The 19,492-nt window shown below is 40.8% G+C and overlaps 2 protein-coding genes across 2 annotated transcripts in view; both read right to left on the bottom strand.

Annotated features, from left to right (window-relative positions):
* Window positions 1-9,714: 9,714 nt before the first annotated feature.
* On the bottom strand, window positions 9,715-14,363 carry LOC145491299 (mucin-like protein). The gene is made up of 7 exons (XM_081470467.1): window positions 14,259-14,363; window positions 13,705-13,881; window positions 12,930-13,106; window positions 11,994-12,170; window positions 11,309-11,485; window positions 10,594-10,887; window positions 9,715-10,022 (listed from the first exon to the last, which is right to left on the bottom strand). The coding sequence occupies exons 2-7, from the start codon at window positions 13,730-13,732 to the stop codon at window positions 9,715-9,717; spliced, it is 1,161 nt and encodes a 386-aa protein (XP_081326593.1). The 5' UTR covers window positions 13,733-13,881; window positions 14,259-14,363.
* LOC145489539 (lactadherin-like) overlaps window positions 14,090-19,492 on the bottom strand; it is a 5,933-nt gene continuing 530 nt past the window's right edge. The window contains exons 3-9 of the mRNA XM_081468522.1: window positions 18,643-18,784; window positions 17,257-17,609; window positions 16,331-16,684; window positions 15,360-15,740; window positions 14,733-14,874; window positions 14,259-14,435; window positions 14,090-14,097 (exon numbers count right to left, since the gene is read on the bottom strand). Of these exons, the coding sequence (XP_081324648.1) occupies window positions 14,090-14,097; window positions 14,259-14,435; window positions 14,733-14,874; window positions 15,360-15,740; window positions 16,331-16,684; window positions 17,257-17,609; window positions 18,643-18,784 (1,557 nt within the window). The remainder of the gene's footprint in view (window positions 14,098-14,258; window positions 14,436-14,732; window positions 14,875-15,359; window positions 15,741-16,330; window positions 16,685-17,256; window positions 17,610-18,642; window positions 18,785-19,492) is intronic.

Genomic DNA, 19,492 nt, shown 5'->3' with positions numbered 1-19,492 from the left:
CTTCACTGCTTCACTGCTTCACTGCTTCACTGCTTCACTGCTTCACTGCTTCACTGCTTCACTGCTTCACTGCTTCACTGCTTCACTGCTTCACTGCTTCACTGCTTCACTGCTTCACTGCTTCACTGCTTCACTGCTTCACTGCTTCACTGCTTCACTGCTTCACTGCTTCACTGCTTCACTGCTTCACTGCTTCACTGCTTCACTGCTTCACTGCTTCACTGCTTCACTCCTTCACTCCTTCACTCCTTCACTCCTTCGCTCCTTCACTCCTTCACTCCTTCAATCTTATGTGGCCACCCAGTCAAGTAGGAATCCTGCCGAACAGGGCTTTACTTTGTTCAGCGGACTAGAAGCAGTGCTGTCCTTGTGGCATAGTGTACGCCACTCTACGTTGGACTTTTAAAATAATTTTTAAGATATCTCAATAGGTAACAAAGAAAAAAAATTACTGATACTGGCTGGGAAAATAAAGAACGAAAATAAATAGGAACGAAAATGAGAGTTATTACTTGCTTTGGTAATCGGACATGAAGTGGTACTTTCTTTATAATTGTCTTGGTCTCTCGGACGAGGATCACCGATAACTTCATGAATGTTTTCAACGGTGCCACATCTCCTCGTGTATTCTCTTGCCGTTGCGTTTTGAAATTTTAACAATGCCAGTGGGCTTTAACTTTAACTTAACCTACGGATTAAAACGCTTAATACCGAGAATCCATTTTCGAAGTTGAGTGGCTCATAGCCACTTTGATTTGTGTAAAATTAGGTTCTTAAAGCTTTAATAAAAGTCATACGCACTCTATGAGTGAGCCCAGTAGTTGGTCTACTGGGCATCGAAACATCTGCAAAGTGCGGTTGACCTGAATCCTGGTCGACGCAGTGGCTTAGTAATATTGTGTAGTTGTTACTCTCACGGTGCCTCTCTGTTACTGGGATATATTCCCGTGCCTGCAAATTGTCAGGGCAAGCAAAAAATACTGGGAATTAGCTTTCCAACTGCACCGATGGGCCATGCAATCACGTTCTTCGAATTCCAAGAACTAGAGCGAACCGTTAACTCCACGTGCTATAATTGCGGTCAACTCTACTGAATTTAATAACCTGCAGTTGCTCTCACTAGCTAGTTTGACAGCTATTACAATAACTGATAAACTGCAAAACCCCTCATTTATGGCTCCTAATAGACCACGAATAGAAGGAGATTTAATTGGGAGGACCTTGTTCCATACCTCATAGTAACTACTTTGTGTCAGGTGGCAGCTCTCGTGAGGTCTCACATGAATAGCTGGATACACCTTCAGATAACGATAGAACAAATAACAGAAACAATGACCCCGGCCCCAAACCAATAACAGACGATGCATCACGAAGACAAAAATAATAACAAGCTTACGAGAACTGCTACACTCGCGATTACTTTCCGCTCGACTAATTATATATTTTGGGTTATTTATTCTTTTCACAGGACTTGGTGCTGAGTGGATTGCCAAACTGGAAATAAGGCAGACGTAGACAAAGGGGTGCTGGTTTTATTCATAGTGTAATCGAGGTTTTGGTTCTCTGAAAGGCACCTTATTACATGAAATTTTCGCGACACGTTAATTTCGTGATTTAAAAAAAAAAATTCGAAAAATTAAAGTGACGCGAACATAACATGACGCGAAAATTAAGTGACTCACATTATGTTACTGTTGGCATATAGTTCCGCCGTCGCGTTTTGTTAATTTTGACTTATTTTTACCTTTGAATGAGTCGGTTTACTAAATCCCTGATTAAGTTCAAGGAAATAAATTTTGCGTTACTCAAAAACTCGAAGTTAAAGTGATTCAAGAGAGGGAATATTCGCAAAATCACAGAATTTAAGTGTCGCGAAATATGGGCACCTCAAAATCGCGAAATAAAGTGTCGCGAAAATTTCATGTAATAAGGTAGCTTGAATTACTGGTGTTTGGAATGGTGACGCAAGAAAGTAAATTGTTTCTCGCTAATATGCATGTGTGGAATATTGTATCTGCACGTAACTTAAAACGGCATTGTCTTGATCTAAGGGTAATGAAAGGTGTTTGAATAAACCTGCTGTGGTCTCGAATCAATTTTTGTCTTTGTTGCCAGCCCTCTTTCACCCCCAGCCCTCCCTCCGTTTTCACGCCTTCTGGAATCCAAGATGGTGGCTATTCACATAAATCTGTAGGAGATACCTGATGTAAGCATCCCCCTCCATTGTGTGCCGTGTTCACAACTACATTAACTCATATAATAATAAATTATCATTTTATTTGAAGCTATGTTTTGGTGCATACCCCGCTTCCTCAAAGCCCACCAGCCTCCCATCTTGTAACAGCCCCACCATCATCAAACAAAAGTAAGAAATCTGCAATGACGGATATGTGCGAGTGTTTATCAGGCAACACAAAACTCTCTCAATTACCTCTTTTCACAAGCCAGACGAACTCGGTCAAGTAGTATTCCTAGGGTGGAAGCCTTTGGAGCCTGAAAAGTTAGAGCCGGGTCGTTGTCACACTATCTCGGGAGTTGAGACCTAAAATGGTCACTTTAGTACTGGGTATAAGCTAGAACAAACACTGGATGTGTTACCCGTCAAGAAAGAAGGTGCTCGAATCAATCCTTAAGAAGTATTTCAACAGAATGAGGGAATACAAGTGAATCTATGAAGGATGATATATTTGAACTGCCGAGAAAGATATGAAGACATGATTGATCAACGCAGTTATACACACAACGTAAGCAGTTACGTTGTGAAATTAAAGCCTAAAAAAGAAAAATTCAGGCCAGAACGGGGTTTGAACCCCTGACCTCTCCGGTATCGCAGAGGTCATGGCCCGGGTCTGAATCCCGTTCAGGCCTGATTTTTTTTTTTTTTTTTTTTTTTTTCAGGCTTTAATTTCACAACTGCTTAAGTTGTGTGTATAACTATCATGATCAATCATGTCCAAAATGAGTGAAATCGAGATGAAAGCAATGTTTTTGTTTTTGGTTTTTAGTTGGCATCAAAAGTAAAGAGAAAAGGCATAAAAAAGCTAACGAAATTAGTGAAGGTGTTGTTTTGTCTAAATGTGTGCGCAAACATTCTCTCAAGAATGGGTGAACATAATAGCACAGAAGGTGGAACTTTGTGAAATGAGGAAATAAATTTACTTGCAATTTCCAACTTTTCGTGTAATTTCTCATAATAAAAACCCCTCGCTTGATGACCTCACCCCTTTCCATTTGATTGCCAATACGCCTAAAAACTACCAGTTTCTTTTCAAGGACGGTGCCACCTAAATACAAAGGCAGTTTTCCCAATTTAGGAACATATGGAAAAAGGAGATCTTAGCAAAGGCTATTGGAATCTAGAAAGAAAAGTGGGAATAGCCACGCATTTTTCCGAGATAATTTGCCTTGAATATCGAATAAAATGCTGATGTCAACATTTTTCTAAAAAAAAAAAAAGGAAAATACTTTTTCTAAGATTTCCCTAGAATTCCCCATTACATACAGAAAAGCAAATGCATTTATGAAGATTTTTTAGCTAAATGGTAAAATAATAATAATAGTAATAATAATAATAATAATAATAATAATAATAATACACTTTTGGTATGTTTTTAATAACAAAATCGTCTCAACATTGCTTTTATCGTCCCTGACAGCTCTCCTCTGGTTTAGCCAAAATAGTCTAAATAGCTTTTCCTCATAGCCAGAAACTAATCATATGTTGAATTATCTTGCCACTTGCATTTCATAACATAAAATGTAGTTATAACCACGCGTTTTTAAAAGTTACACGAGTTGTTTTAATCTTTTTTGAAAATTTTTTCGGTACCCGTTACATTTTTTTGTCACTTCCCCGGAAAGTCGAGCATTTGCGTCTCGCACTTGTTTTTGCGAGTGCACTAACCCATCTGCAGGTACAAGTTTACAGTTGGATTTCAATACGATTTTCTACGGGTAACAGCTTAGGTTTTCAGCTTGAAGCCGTTTGTAGTAAGCAATATGTTTATTTTCTTGCGTTCCTTGGTTTAGTTCAGGTTCATTAAACTTGATTTGGTCACGGTAGGAAAATTTTGCTCTCATTTTATTATCGTACTTGGTAGCGTAGCTGGTTACGTCAATGTCAAACCTAGCGCGCGCATGGCGTGTAAACCATGTATTGCGCGATGCGCATGATGTGTGCCAGGAGCCATAATCGGGGACGGAGACCGTAAGTCTCGGGATTCGCGCGCACCTATGATATGGGACAATTTTTCTATTTTTAGAACAAATTGCGCCATCCTGACGTCATATATCCGCGCGGATTCACGCACATGTCAGGGGCTCTCGCGTGGATGTTGTCACGTTGCGTGATCAAATGGTGAGAGTTGAGAGATTCTCTTGCGTCTTTTTCACTGCGATGGCAGGGAATAAGGGAATACGAACCAGGGCGCTTATATGTAGTTTTATGCTCTGAGCTAACGGAAAAGGTGGGTTTTTCAGGGTCGAAAACAAGACTTCAATCTCGCGCTGGGAATGAATAATAAGATCTGCTCACGCTAGTTGTAAGCTTACGCGTATGCTTAAGAATATAGCACGAAAACTCTCTACTCTGGTATCGAGTTAATTTGTGAGTTTCTCAGACAATGTTTAATCATAACCAAAACCTGTTTTGATGGTTTCTTATTGCTTCTGCTTGTTTGGTGAGTCTGCAAAAGTTTTTGAAAGGAAAGTCTGACGTGTACAACTAGCTCATTTGCATAGTGCATGCAGTTCGTGCACTTTCAAGTCCGAGTCGGTGTTTTCAATTGTCAACAAATCTTGACAAAGATTTCTTTCGTTATCTTTTGTGCTGAGATGCTGCAACAAATTTCACGAATGCAAAAAAGGCTACTAACATCATGTGTGTTTCTTCAACATAAGCATAGTGAAGTTTTACACAGCGAAAATGAAAATAGACAAGGAGTTTTGATAACTCGATCATCAAAATCGAAATCGTTATTCCAAGTTGATTAAAGAAAGCGTCATCGTAACTTTGCTGATTGTTTCTGCTTTATTCACATATTTTCAGCTTAGCTTTTAATATGTTCTCAAACATTTACCAATATTAAACATATTTAAAAACTATAGAGCTATTGTTTGAGTTCGATGTACACTTTCACACGAAAGTGCGGCGGAAGTACAATTTGTCATGTTTACTGACTGTACAAAACACGCATCGACGGGCGCTCTCATTCATGGACAACAGAGAATTTACTGGATTTCTACACGAATAAAACTGAGCAGTATCTACGGACGTAAAGTTATTAAGCTTTGATGAAACATCAAGCGTTGCTTACAATTCAAGCGAAACTCAAACTAGCAATTATTTTGTTTTACTTTTCGGTCGCGATAGACTGACAAATTCCTCGCAAGCGTGTGGCAAGAGGAGCTACGAAACTATGAAGTCCTGAAGCTCTGCTATATCTTAATATATCCAGCTAGTTTTTTGCTGTGTAATGGAAAAGCTTTCAATCTTCAACATGTGTGAAATTTAAAGTGGAGTAATGTACAGCTCATGTAAAAGAAGTATCAGTCGTAACACAACTTGGTCAGCGATATATATAAGCTTACAGCGGAACATACCTAAATTCGACACTGTCGTACTTCACTCAAACTGGAGCAGCTTACGACGAAAATACTTAAGCAAAATTCCAACAGACGTAAACGCGTTGAGTTGTGGGGCAAAAACCTGAAACATTTCGGGAATTTCGGACGCCATTTCCCCCGCGCGACATCCGCAAAAATCCTCGCAGCATGTACGCGCGTGTGCCGCAGATGATGGCGCAATTTGTTCTAAAAATAGAATTATTGTCCCATATCATGGGGACAACCCCAATACTTGAAATGGCGCGCGCTTACGGTCTCCGTCCCCGATTATGGCTCCTGGTGTGCGCATTAACAATAGCAGGCACCGTCCTTAAGGTAATTCTCCTGAAATAAAACTGGACATAGATTTTGTTCAAACTTTGTCCAATGAATATTTATTATATGAGAACTTTAATTATAAAATAAAAAAGGGGGTTGTCCATGTTTGTTAAGGAGCAGTGAGGCATTGAAAATATCCCATTTTAGCTTTATTTAATACTTATTACAAGAACGCATTCCAAGTTATTGTAAACTCTTTGTGAGCCCAGACTCAAGAAAACACGCCTCAAACTACAGTCAATATTTGTGTCGGACACAAATAAACTTTTTAAGCTTGATTTTGACAGACAGCTGAATCCTTGTTAAAATATTGGAGCCAAATTGCTTGCCACTCCTATCAAACTGCAAAATAGAAAAGACTACAGTGCAGCTGCTCTTTTCCCTATTCGTTCAACTTTCACCAATAGAAATCAGATCAGTCTTTTCTCACGCAAAGCTTATGATTAGTTGATTAAAATGACTGGAAAAAAATTTGAGGTGCCCGAGCTTGTTAGTGAGCTATAGCCATTTTTAACTGGCAGAATTCAGTATCAAGGCAAATCCGCCATGTTTTCAATGTGCGCATGCACGAACGCGCGCTAATGACGCCATAAATTATGCTCGGTAAGGATGCGCAATGCAATACTGCGGAATGACCTTAAAAACAACTGAATGACACCTGTGTTTTATTACTTCACTCCCGTGCTGGTGGGGTAGGTAAGGAGTGGAGAAGAGGAACTCTCCTATAGAAAAGTGCACAATATAAATAGAGAAAACCGTCGACAATTTTAAACAGGACCTGGCATCAGGCACCAGCTAAATTTTGTTTTTTAAGTGTAATTTGAAATCGTTGATCAGGATGGCAATTATTTCTTTTGCTGAGTCTTTTCCTTGGGCTGGGCTTTTTATTGCTTTTTACTCAGGCATTGATCAGAGAGCAGACCAATTTCGCACTGCATTTGATTCAATAGCTGAACAATTGCAAAAACCTAAGCGAATCACTTAGTTTTGCACCAAAAAAATTAACGGTTGTATTAATCTATCAATCGATTTCATTCTGTTGTAGTTTCGCGGCTTGATAAAATATAGATTTATGAAAAAAAAAAAAAATTAGTGACAATTGCCATCTGAATTACACCAGAGGGAGCAATGGAAAACATTAAGGTATGACAATAGTAATTCTCGCCTTAATCAGAGCTCATTTTCGAGCTCGAGACAGGTAACACTAGCAAGGCAAGAAAAGGTAAAGTCTGCATACGAGCCAAGTGGCTCATCAGGCCGGAGCTTATCCCGGTTTCTGTAGCATGAAGCGACTAGCAAAATTTCTACTCTCCCCTTGATGGGACGCTAGTCTATCGCAAATGTTTGACTTACCGGGGAGGTGACAGAAAAAAAAAATGGGCACCGTAATAGTTTTCAAAAAAGATTGAAAGAACTCGTGAAACTTTAAAAAACGCGTGGTTACAACTACATTTTTTATGAAATGGAAGTGGCAAGCCTATTCAACACGTGATTAGTCTCCAGTTGTAAGGAAAAGCTATTTAGACTGTATTTTGGCTAAACCAGTGGAGAGCTGTCAGGGACGACAAAAGTACTTCTGCGACGATTTGGTCATTAAAAACATACCAAAAGTTTTTTTTTTTTTTTTTTTTTTTTTTTTTTTTTTAATGTTACCATCACCATTTAGCTTAAAGACCTTTATAAATGCGTTTGGTTTTTTGTATCCAATGGGGAGTTCTAGGAAAAACTGTGAAGAAACATTTTTTCTTGTTTTTAGAAAAATGTCGACATGAGCATTTTATTCGATATTCTAAGCTAATTATGTCGGGAAAATGCGTGGCTGTCCAACTTTTTCTTTCTGGATTCCAATAGCCCTTGCTAAATTCTACTTTTCCATGTGGTGCAAATTTGGGGAAAAGACGTTTGTATTGAGCAGGAACCCTCCTTAAGAAGAAACTCAGGTTTTTTAGGCGTATTGGTAATCAAATGGATAGGAGTGAAGTAAGCAAGCGAGTCTTTTCTTTATGAGAAGTTATACGAAAATTTGCAGATTGTAAGTGAACTTATTTATTTATTTATTTATTTATTTGACATAGTTCCATCTTTCGCGCTGTTATGTTTCTGCCCTTCTTGAGACACATTTAAATAAAACAACACCTTCATTCATTCCGTTCGCTTTTTTATGCTTTTTCTAAAATTACTCTTCATGTCAAGTATAAAGCAAACAATTAACGGAGTTTTTCTCGATTTCTCTCCTTCTGTTGACATACCTCTAGAGGATTGCGTCGAGTAACACATACAATGTTTGTTTTTTCTTTTACCCAAAAAATAGCATTCCGATAACACTAGCGTGAGAGGTTTAAATCTTAACCCCCGAAATAGTGTTACAACGACCACACTAACTTTTCCTCTAAAGGCTTCCACCCTAGGAAAACTACTGGGCCGAGCTTGTCTAGCTTGTGTAAAGGGTAATTGGCATGGAAGAGTTTTGTGTTTACTGATAATCGCTTGCAGCATAGCCTGCATTGCAGGTTTCTTTTTTTGTTGATGATGGTGGAGCTGTGGTAGGATGGGAGGCTGGTGGGCTCTGAGGGAGGGGGATGTGTAACAAAAAATAACTTCAAAAAATGATATAGGACTATGAGTTAACGTAGTTGTGAACACGGCACACAATGGAGGGGGTTTCTTGCATCAGGTGTTTCTTACACATTATGTGAATTGCAACCATCTTGGATTCCAGAGGGTCTGAAAGCCGAGGGAGGGGCACGGGGGATGGGGAAGGGAGTGAAAGAGGGTTTGCAACAAAAATTGATGCGAGACCGCAGCAGGTTTATTCGAACACCTTTCATTACCCTTAAACTAGGACTGTGCCGTTTTAAGTTACGTGCAGATACAGTATTCCACACATGCATATTAGCGAGAATTTACTTTCTTGCGTCGCCATTCCAAACACCAGCAATTCAAGCTACATTTCACAAATCAAAGACCTCGATTACACTATGAATAAAACCAGCACTCTTTTGTGTACATCTGCCTTATTTCCAGTTTGGCGATCCACTCAGCACCTAGTCCTGTAAAAAGAATATAAAAACCCAATATATGGAATTAGTCGAGCGGAAAGTACTCGGTAGTGTAGCAGTTCTCGTGAGCTCGTTTTTCTTCTTGTCGTCAAAGTGCAGCATCTGTTATTTTGGGGGGGCTAGGGTCATTGTTTCTGTAATTTGTTCTATTGTTCTCTCAAAGGATATCGAGCCATTCATATGATACCTTACGAGAGCTAATGTCTGACCCAAAGTAGTTAGTGTGAGGTATGGACCAAGTTCATCCCAAATTTCCTTCTATTCGTGGTATATGATTAGCCATAAATGGAGGGGTTTACAGTTTATCAGTAAATGGGGTTATAGGGAAAGTTCGCTCTAGTCATTGGAATTAGAGGAACGTAATAGCATGGCCAATAGGTGCAGGTGCATTGTGACCTCCATCAGGATCCTACTTGTAGTCCATGGCAGGCTTATTCCTAGTATTTTTTGCTTGCCCTGACAATTCGCAGGCACGGGAATATATCCCCGTAGCAGAGAGGCACCGTGAGAGGAACAAATACACAACATAACTAAGCTACTAAGTTGACCAGGATTGTCAACCGGACTTTTCAGATGTTCTGGTGCTAACTTGACCAACTACTTGGCCTCTCGTATGTAGTGGGTATGACTAATTAAAGCTTTAAGAACCTACTTTTACAAGAAAAAGGGTGACATTAATGAAGCTGTCTGCTAGTAATTTTATCAGCTTACTTCAAGCCAATTCGTAGACAAACACATCTCCGTTGACCTTGTTTCCCGAACCATTACCGGTCCCCTTACTAAACTCGCAGAGTTTGGACTCCCCGTACTTCTTATAAGTATTCTTGGCCTCATCTCCTGACCAGCAACTCTTATTGTCTGCTCCAAAAATCTTGTAGCCAAGCGCTTCAGCTTTCCCCTTGCAGTAGTTGAAAATTGCATCAGGGCCCTTAGCACTCACTTTGTCGTCAAATAATTCCGGCAAAGCGAAAGCGTCTCTGGGAGACACGTTGCTGTAGCAATCAATAGGTTCCCAATCACCTTTATAAGAGAATGGTAGATGAATGGTTCAGTAAATGCTAGTAATATCAGAATAGTCAGGACAGGACTGTACAGGATAGTCCGCCTCGTCTGGGCATTTTCGATATGCTTTACGAAGAAGAAACTCCAGGACTAGTAGTACTTTAACTGAATGGAATATATCAAACACAAACAGACCGTGCTTGACCACATTTACAGATAACGAAGAGAGAGTTGAGATTATGACGCGTACCGGGTATTTGTGATAAAATTTAAGGTACTCGGAGATGTGGTCAAACATTGTCTCCACTGTTGGATATATCTTCTCAATCGAAGCTAAAACTCAAAAAAACGAAAAAGTATCATCGTACAAATCTATGTAATTAAGACAAGGTATTCAAATACCCCCACGGTCACCATTTCCTTTTTAAACGGATTATTGGTGAGTTTGAAAATAGAACCTCTTGCATTGAAGGGTTCTTAACCCTCCCTTCATTTTCTCAAGTCTGGCTCACCAACACTCAGAGTTAGACCGAGGATGCTGTGAAAATCAAGTTTTCAAAACAAAGGGTATGAAGCCGCATTAATTTACCTCCTTTCTTTTGGTAAACAAACACTATTTCTGATGCCAAGAAGCCATAATGCAAACCGCCTTTGGTGGAGCCGCACCTCCCTACAGCAGTGCCATAAATATCATAAGAACTTGCTGCATTCTGGCCAGTCCAGCATCTGGTGTCATCTAAACCGAACACTGTAACTCCTCTTTTGTTGGCCGCGGTCACGCATTGCCCATATTTCCTTGAGATCTTGCCACGTCTAGATTTGAACAAGATGTCGCCCAGAGCTCGTCCTCTGTTTTGGTAGCATCCCACTGGCTTCCACGTTTCTGTCATCGAAGAAAAAATAGCCAAATATTCTAACAAGGCCTTCACTTAAGATAAATTACATGGTAAGGACTCATTTGTTCTTACCTTCTTTTCTTGTAATGCAGGTTCAAATAATCACGAGAAATACATATAAGTTCTTGTCTAAAGTGATCGCCAAAGTGATAATGCGATTTGAATAAAAGTTGTTTTTTTCCACAAAGTGGAACGAACGAAATTCGCTTCTTTTGTTTGTCTGATAATTGCAATGACAGTTACTGAAGAAAGTAATTTGATCAGACACAAGACTAAAATAAAAGACAACGATTTTGCATCGTCTTGCTGCTGGACGCCTAGTTTGGCATGCCTAGCTCTTTCCATGCAAAACAACTTCGCCCGCACTACAAAAGATCAAAAATGTGATTTAAAGACGGTTTATCTTACTTTGGCATTCCTGATTGTTGCATTCCCTGGTGGTGCTATCGGGTCCTAGTCTACTGCAGTCCTTTCCACCATTAGAAGGCGGTGGATTGGTACATGTCCTCTTTCGTGTTTGCACCCCACTTCCACAAGTCTTGGAACATACACCGTACGGCCTCCAGTCTGAATAACCACCGTTTACTACAAAAAATAGAACATAAGATAATTAAAACGAATGGTCCATTCCCTCCATGAGACTCGCCCGCTGGGAATCATGGAAGTTGTATTCATCAAAATAACCATTCAGTCCAAGATGATGGATACCTGCAGGCGCATCTCATAGAGGTAATTTCTTATTCAAGAGAATATGATCATGATCTCTTATCTCTTAGCCTTTGCATTATCACGGAATACTGTTTACAATCATAGATTGACTATAAACCAAACGTGCGGTGGGCCAATCTAGATCTGTTTTTAATGTGGTGGGGCTGTGATAGGGTAGGAGGCTGGTGGGGTTTGAGGGAGGGAGTATGCAGCATGCACAGCTTCGATCGCTTCTTTCAGAGGGTTGTAACTTTTGGGCGCCATTGGTTTCTAATTTTTTCTAACTTCAGTGGAATTTTGCCCCTTGAATTCATAGTGGGATGGGTGACTGGGGTCACTGGTCTTCACCTTATGGAACTTAACGGTCGCTATTTCTCCGTTTTACCTGGACACTCCTGATTGTTACATTCCCTGGTAGAGCTGTCAGGTCCCAGTCCACTGCAGTCCTCTCCATCGTGTGATGGTGGTGGATTGGTGCACGTTCTTTTACGCGTCTGTTCCCCACCCCCACAAGTCTTTGAACACTCGCCGTACGGTCCCCAATCTGAGTAACCACCGTTCACTACAAAAATGGATAATAGTATAAATAACAAAAATATGTTTACCTGCGGAGATCTCTTTCTACGTACTCATAGTAAAAATTATATTTACAACGCGCCAAAATCGCGCGTAAAAATCGAGAAAAGAAAAAATAGTAATTAAAATGACTTAAAAAGCAAGCCATGGATAAAAAAGTAAATGATCAAAATTAAAATAGCTCTTATGAAAAAGGTAGGTCAAATGTCTTTTGGAAAAATGTGAAAGAAATTCAGGTAATTTTAAAATGTCTTTTGATTATTTGGCAATGGAATCCCAACACCTTAAGTCATACGGAAAGTCCTTCGAATTCATAATCCATCTTCCTGGGCAAAGGCTCGGAGTCTTACTTTTTAGCCTAGCTCTTCACAATCCTCTTCCAGCCATACCTAGTCTGCGTAGCTGGTAGGACCGTATAGAGGATTATCCGCGAAAACGAGCGGCGACTAAACCCCCAGCTATGCAGGCTAAGCCACACTGCGCAAATGATCTTTGTTTGTATGTGTTTTAGCCCAGCGCTTAGCCCTTCACTGTAGCTCCTCACAATCCTCTCCCAGTCACACTGAGCGAAGGATCTTTCTTTGTTTGTTTAATAGCCTAGCTCTTAACAGTATTCTCCCAGCCACTCTGGGAAAGGCTTCTCTTTGTCATGATGTTTTAGTCCAGCTGCTTTAGGAAGTACCAGAATTTGAAGTCACTGATAACATGATCCAAATGTAGGCGCTAATGTTGTCCATATCCTTACCTGGGCACTCCTGATTGTTGCATTCGCTGGTAGTACTGTCGGGTCCCAGTCCACTGCAATCTTTTCCTCCGTTGGCCGGTGGTGGATTGGTACACGTTCGTTTTCGCGTCTTGACCCCACCCCCACAAGTCTTGGAACACTCGCCATACGGTTTCCAATCCGTGTAACCACCGTTAACTATGAAAGGCGAGGAAGGAAAAGCCAGTTTTGTATTTCTGTGTAATTACGTCAAGGGGACCGAGTCTGTTGGGATCTTCTACCAATTTATTTTTTGCATCTTGAATTTAAAAATGAATTCCCCCAAAAGCTGACATGCCATTTACAGAAGACGAGCAAAATTTAATAATGGTCACAGGACATGGCTCAGAAACTACTTCAAACGATGCATGTAAAACCTGCATGATAGTTGACAATACTGTTTACGAGAGTTAGCTTCCTCAAAGCACAAAGCGGAGGCCGGACGCTCTTTATGAATTTACGGTGTATCATCGGTAGCGACGTCAAAGGCACTAGGATACTGCGGTTTAGCAACTGTTAGTCCTGTTAGTAAACACACAGACATACATACTTTATTGCAACTCCCTACAAGGATTTTTCAGTTACAAGACTACAAGTAAGTAAACGATGGGTGAAAGAATTTTTGTACTGCGGGAAAGAGAGTTTTGCAATTGTTACTCCGAGATCCGTGAATATGCCTTTGTATCTATCTGCAATTTGTAGTTTAGGACTAACTATAACAAGTTTAAAAACGGACTCAAGTGAATTTCCATTATACCTGGACATTCCTGGATGTTGCATTCCATGGTAGAAGTGTCAGGTCCAAGGACACTGCAGTCTTCTCCTCCGCTTGCCGGGGGCGGATTGGTACATGTCCTCTTACGCGTCTTCACCCCACCTCCACAAGATTTTGAACACTCGCCGTACGGTCCCCAAACCGAGTAATTACCGTTTACTATGTAGAAGCGAGATAAGAAGAACCAAATCGGACCACTCAGAACGATAAAGTCAATGGATTACTTGGATATTACTTGCACGTAAATAATTGTTTATTTTTTCACCAAGAGCTTGTAAGCTAAGAAGGCAACGTCTGTTAAGGTAGTCGTAGACATTGTCAGCGAAGTTATAAAACTAAGATGTCGAATTATACAAAATCGTCACAATCAATAACCTTGATAGAACAAAGAAAATGTCATTACCAGTCGTTTTACTGGCTACCAGCGATAGACAGCGTGGCTACGCCTTGTTGAAAAATCTGTCGGGGAAAAGTCTGGCACGAGGCCTACTGAGACTTGGAAATCATCTCAGTTCTCTTCATGACCATTTCCTTACCTGGACAACCTCCACTGTTGCATTCTTCTGTGAGGGTATCAGGTCCCAGACCAGAACAATCCTTACCACCAGGGCTTGGAGGAGGATTTGTGCAATAACGCCTTCGATAGCGATGACCAATATCACAAGTTACCGAACACTCAGTCCAATCACCCCACTGAGAGTACCCGCCATTATCTGGAAAAACATTATATGGCACGGTAGGTTTTTTTCAGCAATGGATGCTTTAGTGTGTAATGATTATGGAATTTTACACTTTGGTTGTGTCACTTGATGGGAAGCTAATCACATCTGGGTCAATAATGACGATATAAATGAAGAGGAGATGAGTATTCCGGAAAGGTAGAGCAAGGTAACAAACTAGTTGGCTAACCTTATTCATAGGGTGAGTTCGGGTGTTTTAGTTTTTTTCAGGACTTTGTACAATAAAGGTGGGCCATATTACTACTTAAGGAAAGTATTGAATATTCTTACTTGCTTTACATCCGTACAGCTCTACACGCAAAGCGATGAGAATGTACCAGTCCTCGGGAATGATTCTTATGGTCCTTGTGGTAATTGGTGGAATCAGGTCATATTTGACAACGCTGTCTTTATCGTTGTTGGCTTTAAAAGTCTTAAAAAGAATAACTGTTTAGTGAAACGTAATTTTTGTCACTGTACAATTTTAAAAGACCTAGACTACGAGTATTATTAAACGAATATCTCATCATTTCTGCACGAACTTGAGGAATGAAATGACCAATCGTAGCTCGTGCAATTTCTTGCAAATTTTGTACACCATTTTGAAGGAAAACAATTATTTACCGTGCCTGTATTTTGAGAAGTTGAAGTCCTTCAACGCCTTTTTAGCACTCCTAGATCAGATATTAATTGACTCTAATCACTACTTTAATGCTGTAATTACGGCTTTAATGCTGTAAATTCTTGTCTCCTCCGCAGCAACTTTTTTGGGATATCACTCAACGCTCGACTACTGTATCTATTCGATTGTAAATTACACTGCAGGTGTCCTCCTGCAGAACAGTCGGCAGCTAGTAGTTACAACTCGGAAATAAAGTCATTCAGTTGCATTGTATAGTCATTCCCCAAAATATTTACCTTGGTATGTGTTTCTGGCTGGTATTGCTGAAGAAAACCGCGGTCATCAATGTATTGAAGCGTGTAACTCTCGACATAGTAAGGCCCATGGTAAAAACCCTGTGTGGCAATGCCAGTCACTTGTGTGTCTCTTCCAAAATTGATCTGAAGCCACTGACTATGATCACTCACTGCTGGTATCCAGCCTCCATAACGTCCATTTCCTCCCTGATAGTGCAGCCTAGCATTACCAGGAACGTACAGTAAAGTCCCAGGGACCAGTGTAGTGGAGGCTGTTATAGCGGAATCTGGAATTAACTTATCTTGCATCCCTAGTGGATCCTTACAACTGACCTCTTGAGGTATTTGGAAGCCTGAGAAAACAGGACGGAAGAAACAAGGCTGTTGTTGTATGTGAAAAGAAATACCTTTAACAACAAAAATGGAAGTCGACACAAAAGACAAGGCATGTAGAGCGTTAACGGAGAAGTAAACAAGTAACAAAAGAGTACTACGACTGCCACTACAACTACAACTACCACTACCACTACTATTACCACTACCACTACCAGTACCAGTACCAGTACCACTACCAGTACCACTACCAGTACCACTACCACTACCACTACCACTACCACTACCACTACCACTACCACTACCACTACCACTACCACTACCACTACCACTACCACTACCACTACCACTACCACTACCACTACCACTACCACTACCACTACCACCACCACCACCACCACCACCACCACCACCACCACTATCACAACCACTACCACTACCACTACCACTACCACTATTACGACCACTACCACGACCACTACCACCACCACGAGCACAAGCACGAGCACGAGCACGAGCACGAGCACGAGCACGAGCACGAGCACGAGCACGAGCACGATCCCGACCACGAGCACGAGCACGATCCCGACCACTACCAAGACCACTACCACTACCACTACCACTACCACTACCACTACCACTACTACTACCACTACCATCACCACTGCTACTACCTTTACCACTACCACCGCCACTACCTCTACCACAGTGAGTACCACTACCACTGCCACTGCCACTAACACAACCGCAACCACAACAAATACAACTACAACTACAATTAGTGTATCAAAATCCCTACTACAACCACAGTCACGACCACTACTGCTACCACTACCATCACCACTTCCACTACCTCTACCGCTACCACGACGTGTACGACGAGCACTACCACTACCACGATCACTGCCGCTACCGCTAATGTTGCTGACACTGCTAATGATACGGCCGCTGCAGCTGCCTCTACTACTACTTCGACGTTCACAGCTCCGTACCTGATTTACAACCATAGAAATCAGCCCTCATTGAAATCCAGACGTGATATTCCAAGGGATTGATTCGGATGAAGCGTGCAATAATAGGATTCTTTAGCTTGTGACTCACAATTGAGAATCGATCCTCATTCCCTTCAAATTCCTTAAATAGAACAAAAGAGTACATGCTTTCTTGATTACAAATATGGTGTAATTGATTAACACGACACAATAGAACGCTTGGAAACAAACTCAACCTAATAGTGGATGAAGGATAAGATAGGTTACGTGGGTCTAATCCCCACTGTAATCATTCTCAAGCTGTTTTTAGACATCGTACTTAGTTCTTTGGGGGTTAGACACCATTGGTGTTGCGTGGATGCTTTAATGGAGTACAAAAATGCGTGCAGATCCGTTTGGGCTCTTTACGTGACTATAATTCGGGACATCATTGGCTATTTCTTGACCTTCCTTTGATTTTGAAGACCAAGAGGGAACTAAAAAGAATTTGAGAGATTATCTTAGGTACTCCTCAAAAACAACAATAACACACAAATTAAAAACAATTAGGTTTTACATCGAAGAAAAATTACCTTGACAGACCCGTCTTCCAGGTAGTCACGGAAAAAGTTTCCGTCATAACTGTACGTCAGACGATACTTTTTCACCCATTCATAAGTATCGTCTCTTCCTTGAGTGGAAACTATCGTCACTTTAACGAAACGCACAAAATTCACCTGAAACCAACTGTTGTCTCGTAGATTACCAGCTGCCCAAGCTCTATAGTGTCCAGCTTTAAGCCTGAAATTAAGTCTTCCATTGCCCGGCATATATAAAGCTGTACCCGGAGCTACATAGCTTGAAGCAGTTATTGAGGAGTCCGCAATGGCATAATTTTCCAGACCTAATCCTTCCTGGCAAGCAGGGGGTTGCGGGGTGGGAAAACCTGAAGGAGAAATCGTGACTTTTGTTTGTAGTTTGTTTTATTTCAGATGTGACTTACGTAGTATATCAGTTAAACAAACTGCTGAGTATCTATTGCTAGCTCACTGCACATTTATTACGGTAGAATGATTCTTCCTTCGACTGCTTAGATGGCAAATTTGGTTTGGAGTTTAAACAAACCACGACCGTAACGGTAATCAGAACGTCACCAAACAAAAGGTTTGATGAGGAAAACAAAGGCTGTGCACTGCGGTATAAAGCCTTCTATATTTCACGTGAGATGACAAAGTGTTGCTTATATTGCTGAACGTGAGCCCCCGACGGCGAATTTTTCGCATTTTCTTTTTGAAATGACCTCTGGCGTTACATATTAAGTTTGGACAGATTTTAAGACCAAACGGCGACTGAACAGATCTAGATAATAAAGAAATTTAAAGGTTTAATAATACACATGAAAAAATTACTCGATTGTGATTGGTTAAGAGCAGTGCAGTTCAAGTGTAACACCAGTGCAAAAAGTGTAACACCAGTGCAAATTACACATCGAAATTCTGGATTATGATTGACTGAAAGAAAATAGGACATTTTCTAAGAAAATGATATCACGTAAAATGAGGACGAAGATTTTGTGCTGAAACTTCGAAAAAAGTTTTCTCAAATGAGAAAAAATGGCTTCGAGAAAGATCTTCCGCCACTTCCTCCGCGCGAATTTTTTCATGTTTATATTATTAATTTAATAAGTAATCATACGGTTTTTCTCGTTCAATTTGGAATTAATTTGCACTTGCGAGTTTTTCAAAAAGCTGAAATTACACTCGCCGAAGCGGCTCGTGCAATTTCAGCTTTTTGAAAACTCACTCGTGCAAATTAATTCCAAATTGAACTCGAAACCGTATGATTACCTATACAAATACATACATCCATTTTAACGAGACCTCGTTCTTGGCGTCGACATAGTCATTATTTGAGCTCCCTAGTTACAGAAAGATATGCTGATTATATAATACATACATTTATTTGTGACATCTCCATACCTGAACGACACCCATACAACTCCATTCTTAGTGACATCCACCCATGATACGATACTGGTTGGATTCGGATGTAGCGGGCATAAATTGGTGGATTCAGTGTGTTGATATGAAGGCTGTCTCGGTCACGATTGCCTTGAAAGACCTAAAGTGATAACAAAAGGCACATGTACGTATTGGCAAATGTCACAGGAGTGTTTAGCAAACGCGGACGACCACAATCAGTGACCAATCTCAAAGAAATCGAACTGAACAATGAAATACTGAGGGTATCTACAATCATAGACAAAAGTCTTGGGACAAATTTGCACTTGTGGCGCTTTTTCATACGCGCCAAACAAACAGTCACGCGCGAATTCACCTACACTTGCTCAGCCCCTCCTCCCACCCCACCCACCATGTTGGACACGTGTACACGCAATCTCTCCCCAGTTTCAACATTGTAGTGGATGGGGGAGGGGGGAGGGGGGCAGAAACAAATTTTGGAAAGGATAACAGAGCTTTTTCAAACTTCGTTTTTAAAACACAGATAATTCATGCAATGACACAGGTGTCATTTTGTCCACCATTGTACCACTACTATCTGATATTGATAGTAACTTTTAAATGTCTAATAAAACAACGTTTGTGGAGTTAACCTAATTGTAAGGCGCCGAAGTTCGAATCGAGTGATCGGGGTTCGTGCCCTGGGCGGGGTAACTGCGTTGTGTTCTTAAACAATACCTCTCTTCACCCAGGTGTATGAATGGGTACCGCTGAATTTAATGCTGGGGTGGTGGGGTGAGATAACCCTTCGAAGGACTAGCATCCCATCCACTGGGGGAGAAAAAATACTCCTAGTCGTTAGTCGGGA

Source organism: Orbicella franksi, chromosome 6, assembly GCF_964199315.1.
Source record: "Orbicella franksi chromosome 6, jaOrbFran1.1, whole genome shotgun sequence".
NCBI lineage: Eukaryota > Metazoa > Cnidaria > Anthozoa > Scleractinia > Merulinidae > Orbicella > Orbicella franksi.
This window is presented reverse-complemented; position numbering and strand designations above follow the sequence as displayed.

Bases quoted from the DNA above. Each gene is read 5' to 3' on its own strand.
- LOC145491299 (XM_081470467.1), bottom strand. From the start codon at position 13,732: ATGGAATGCAACATCCAGGAATGTCCAG. The intron at 13,107-13,704 runs GTATAATGGAAA...CGCCTTTCATAG, and splicing joins CAACATCCAGGAATGTCCAG to TTAACGGTGGTTACACGGAT. The intron at 10,023-10,593 runs GTAAATTAATGC...TCTCTTATAAAG, and splicing joins TGTTTACCAAAAGAAAGGAG to GTGATTGGGAACCTATTGAT.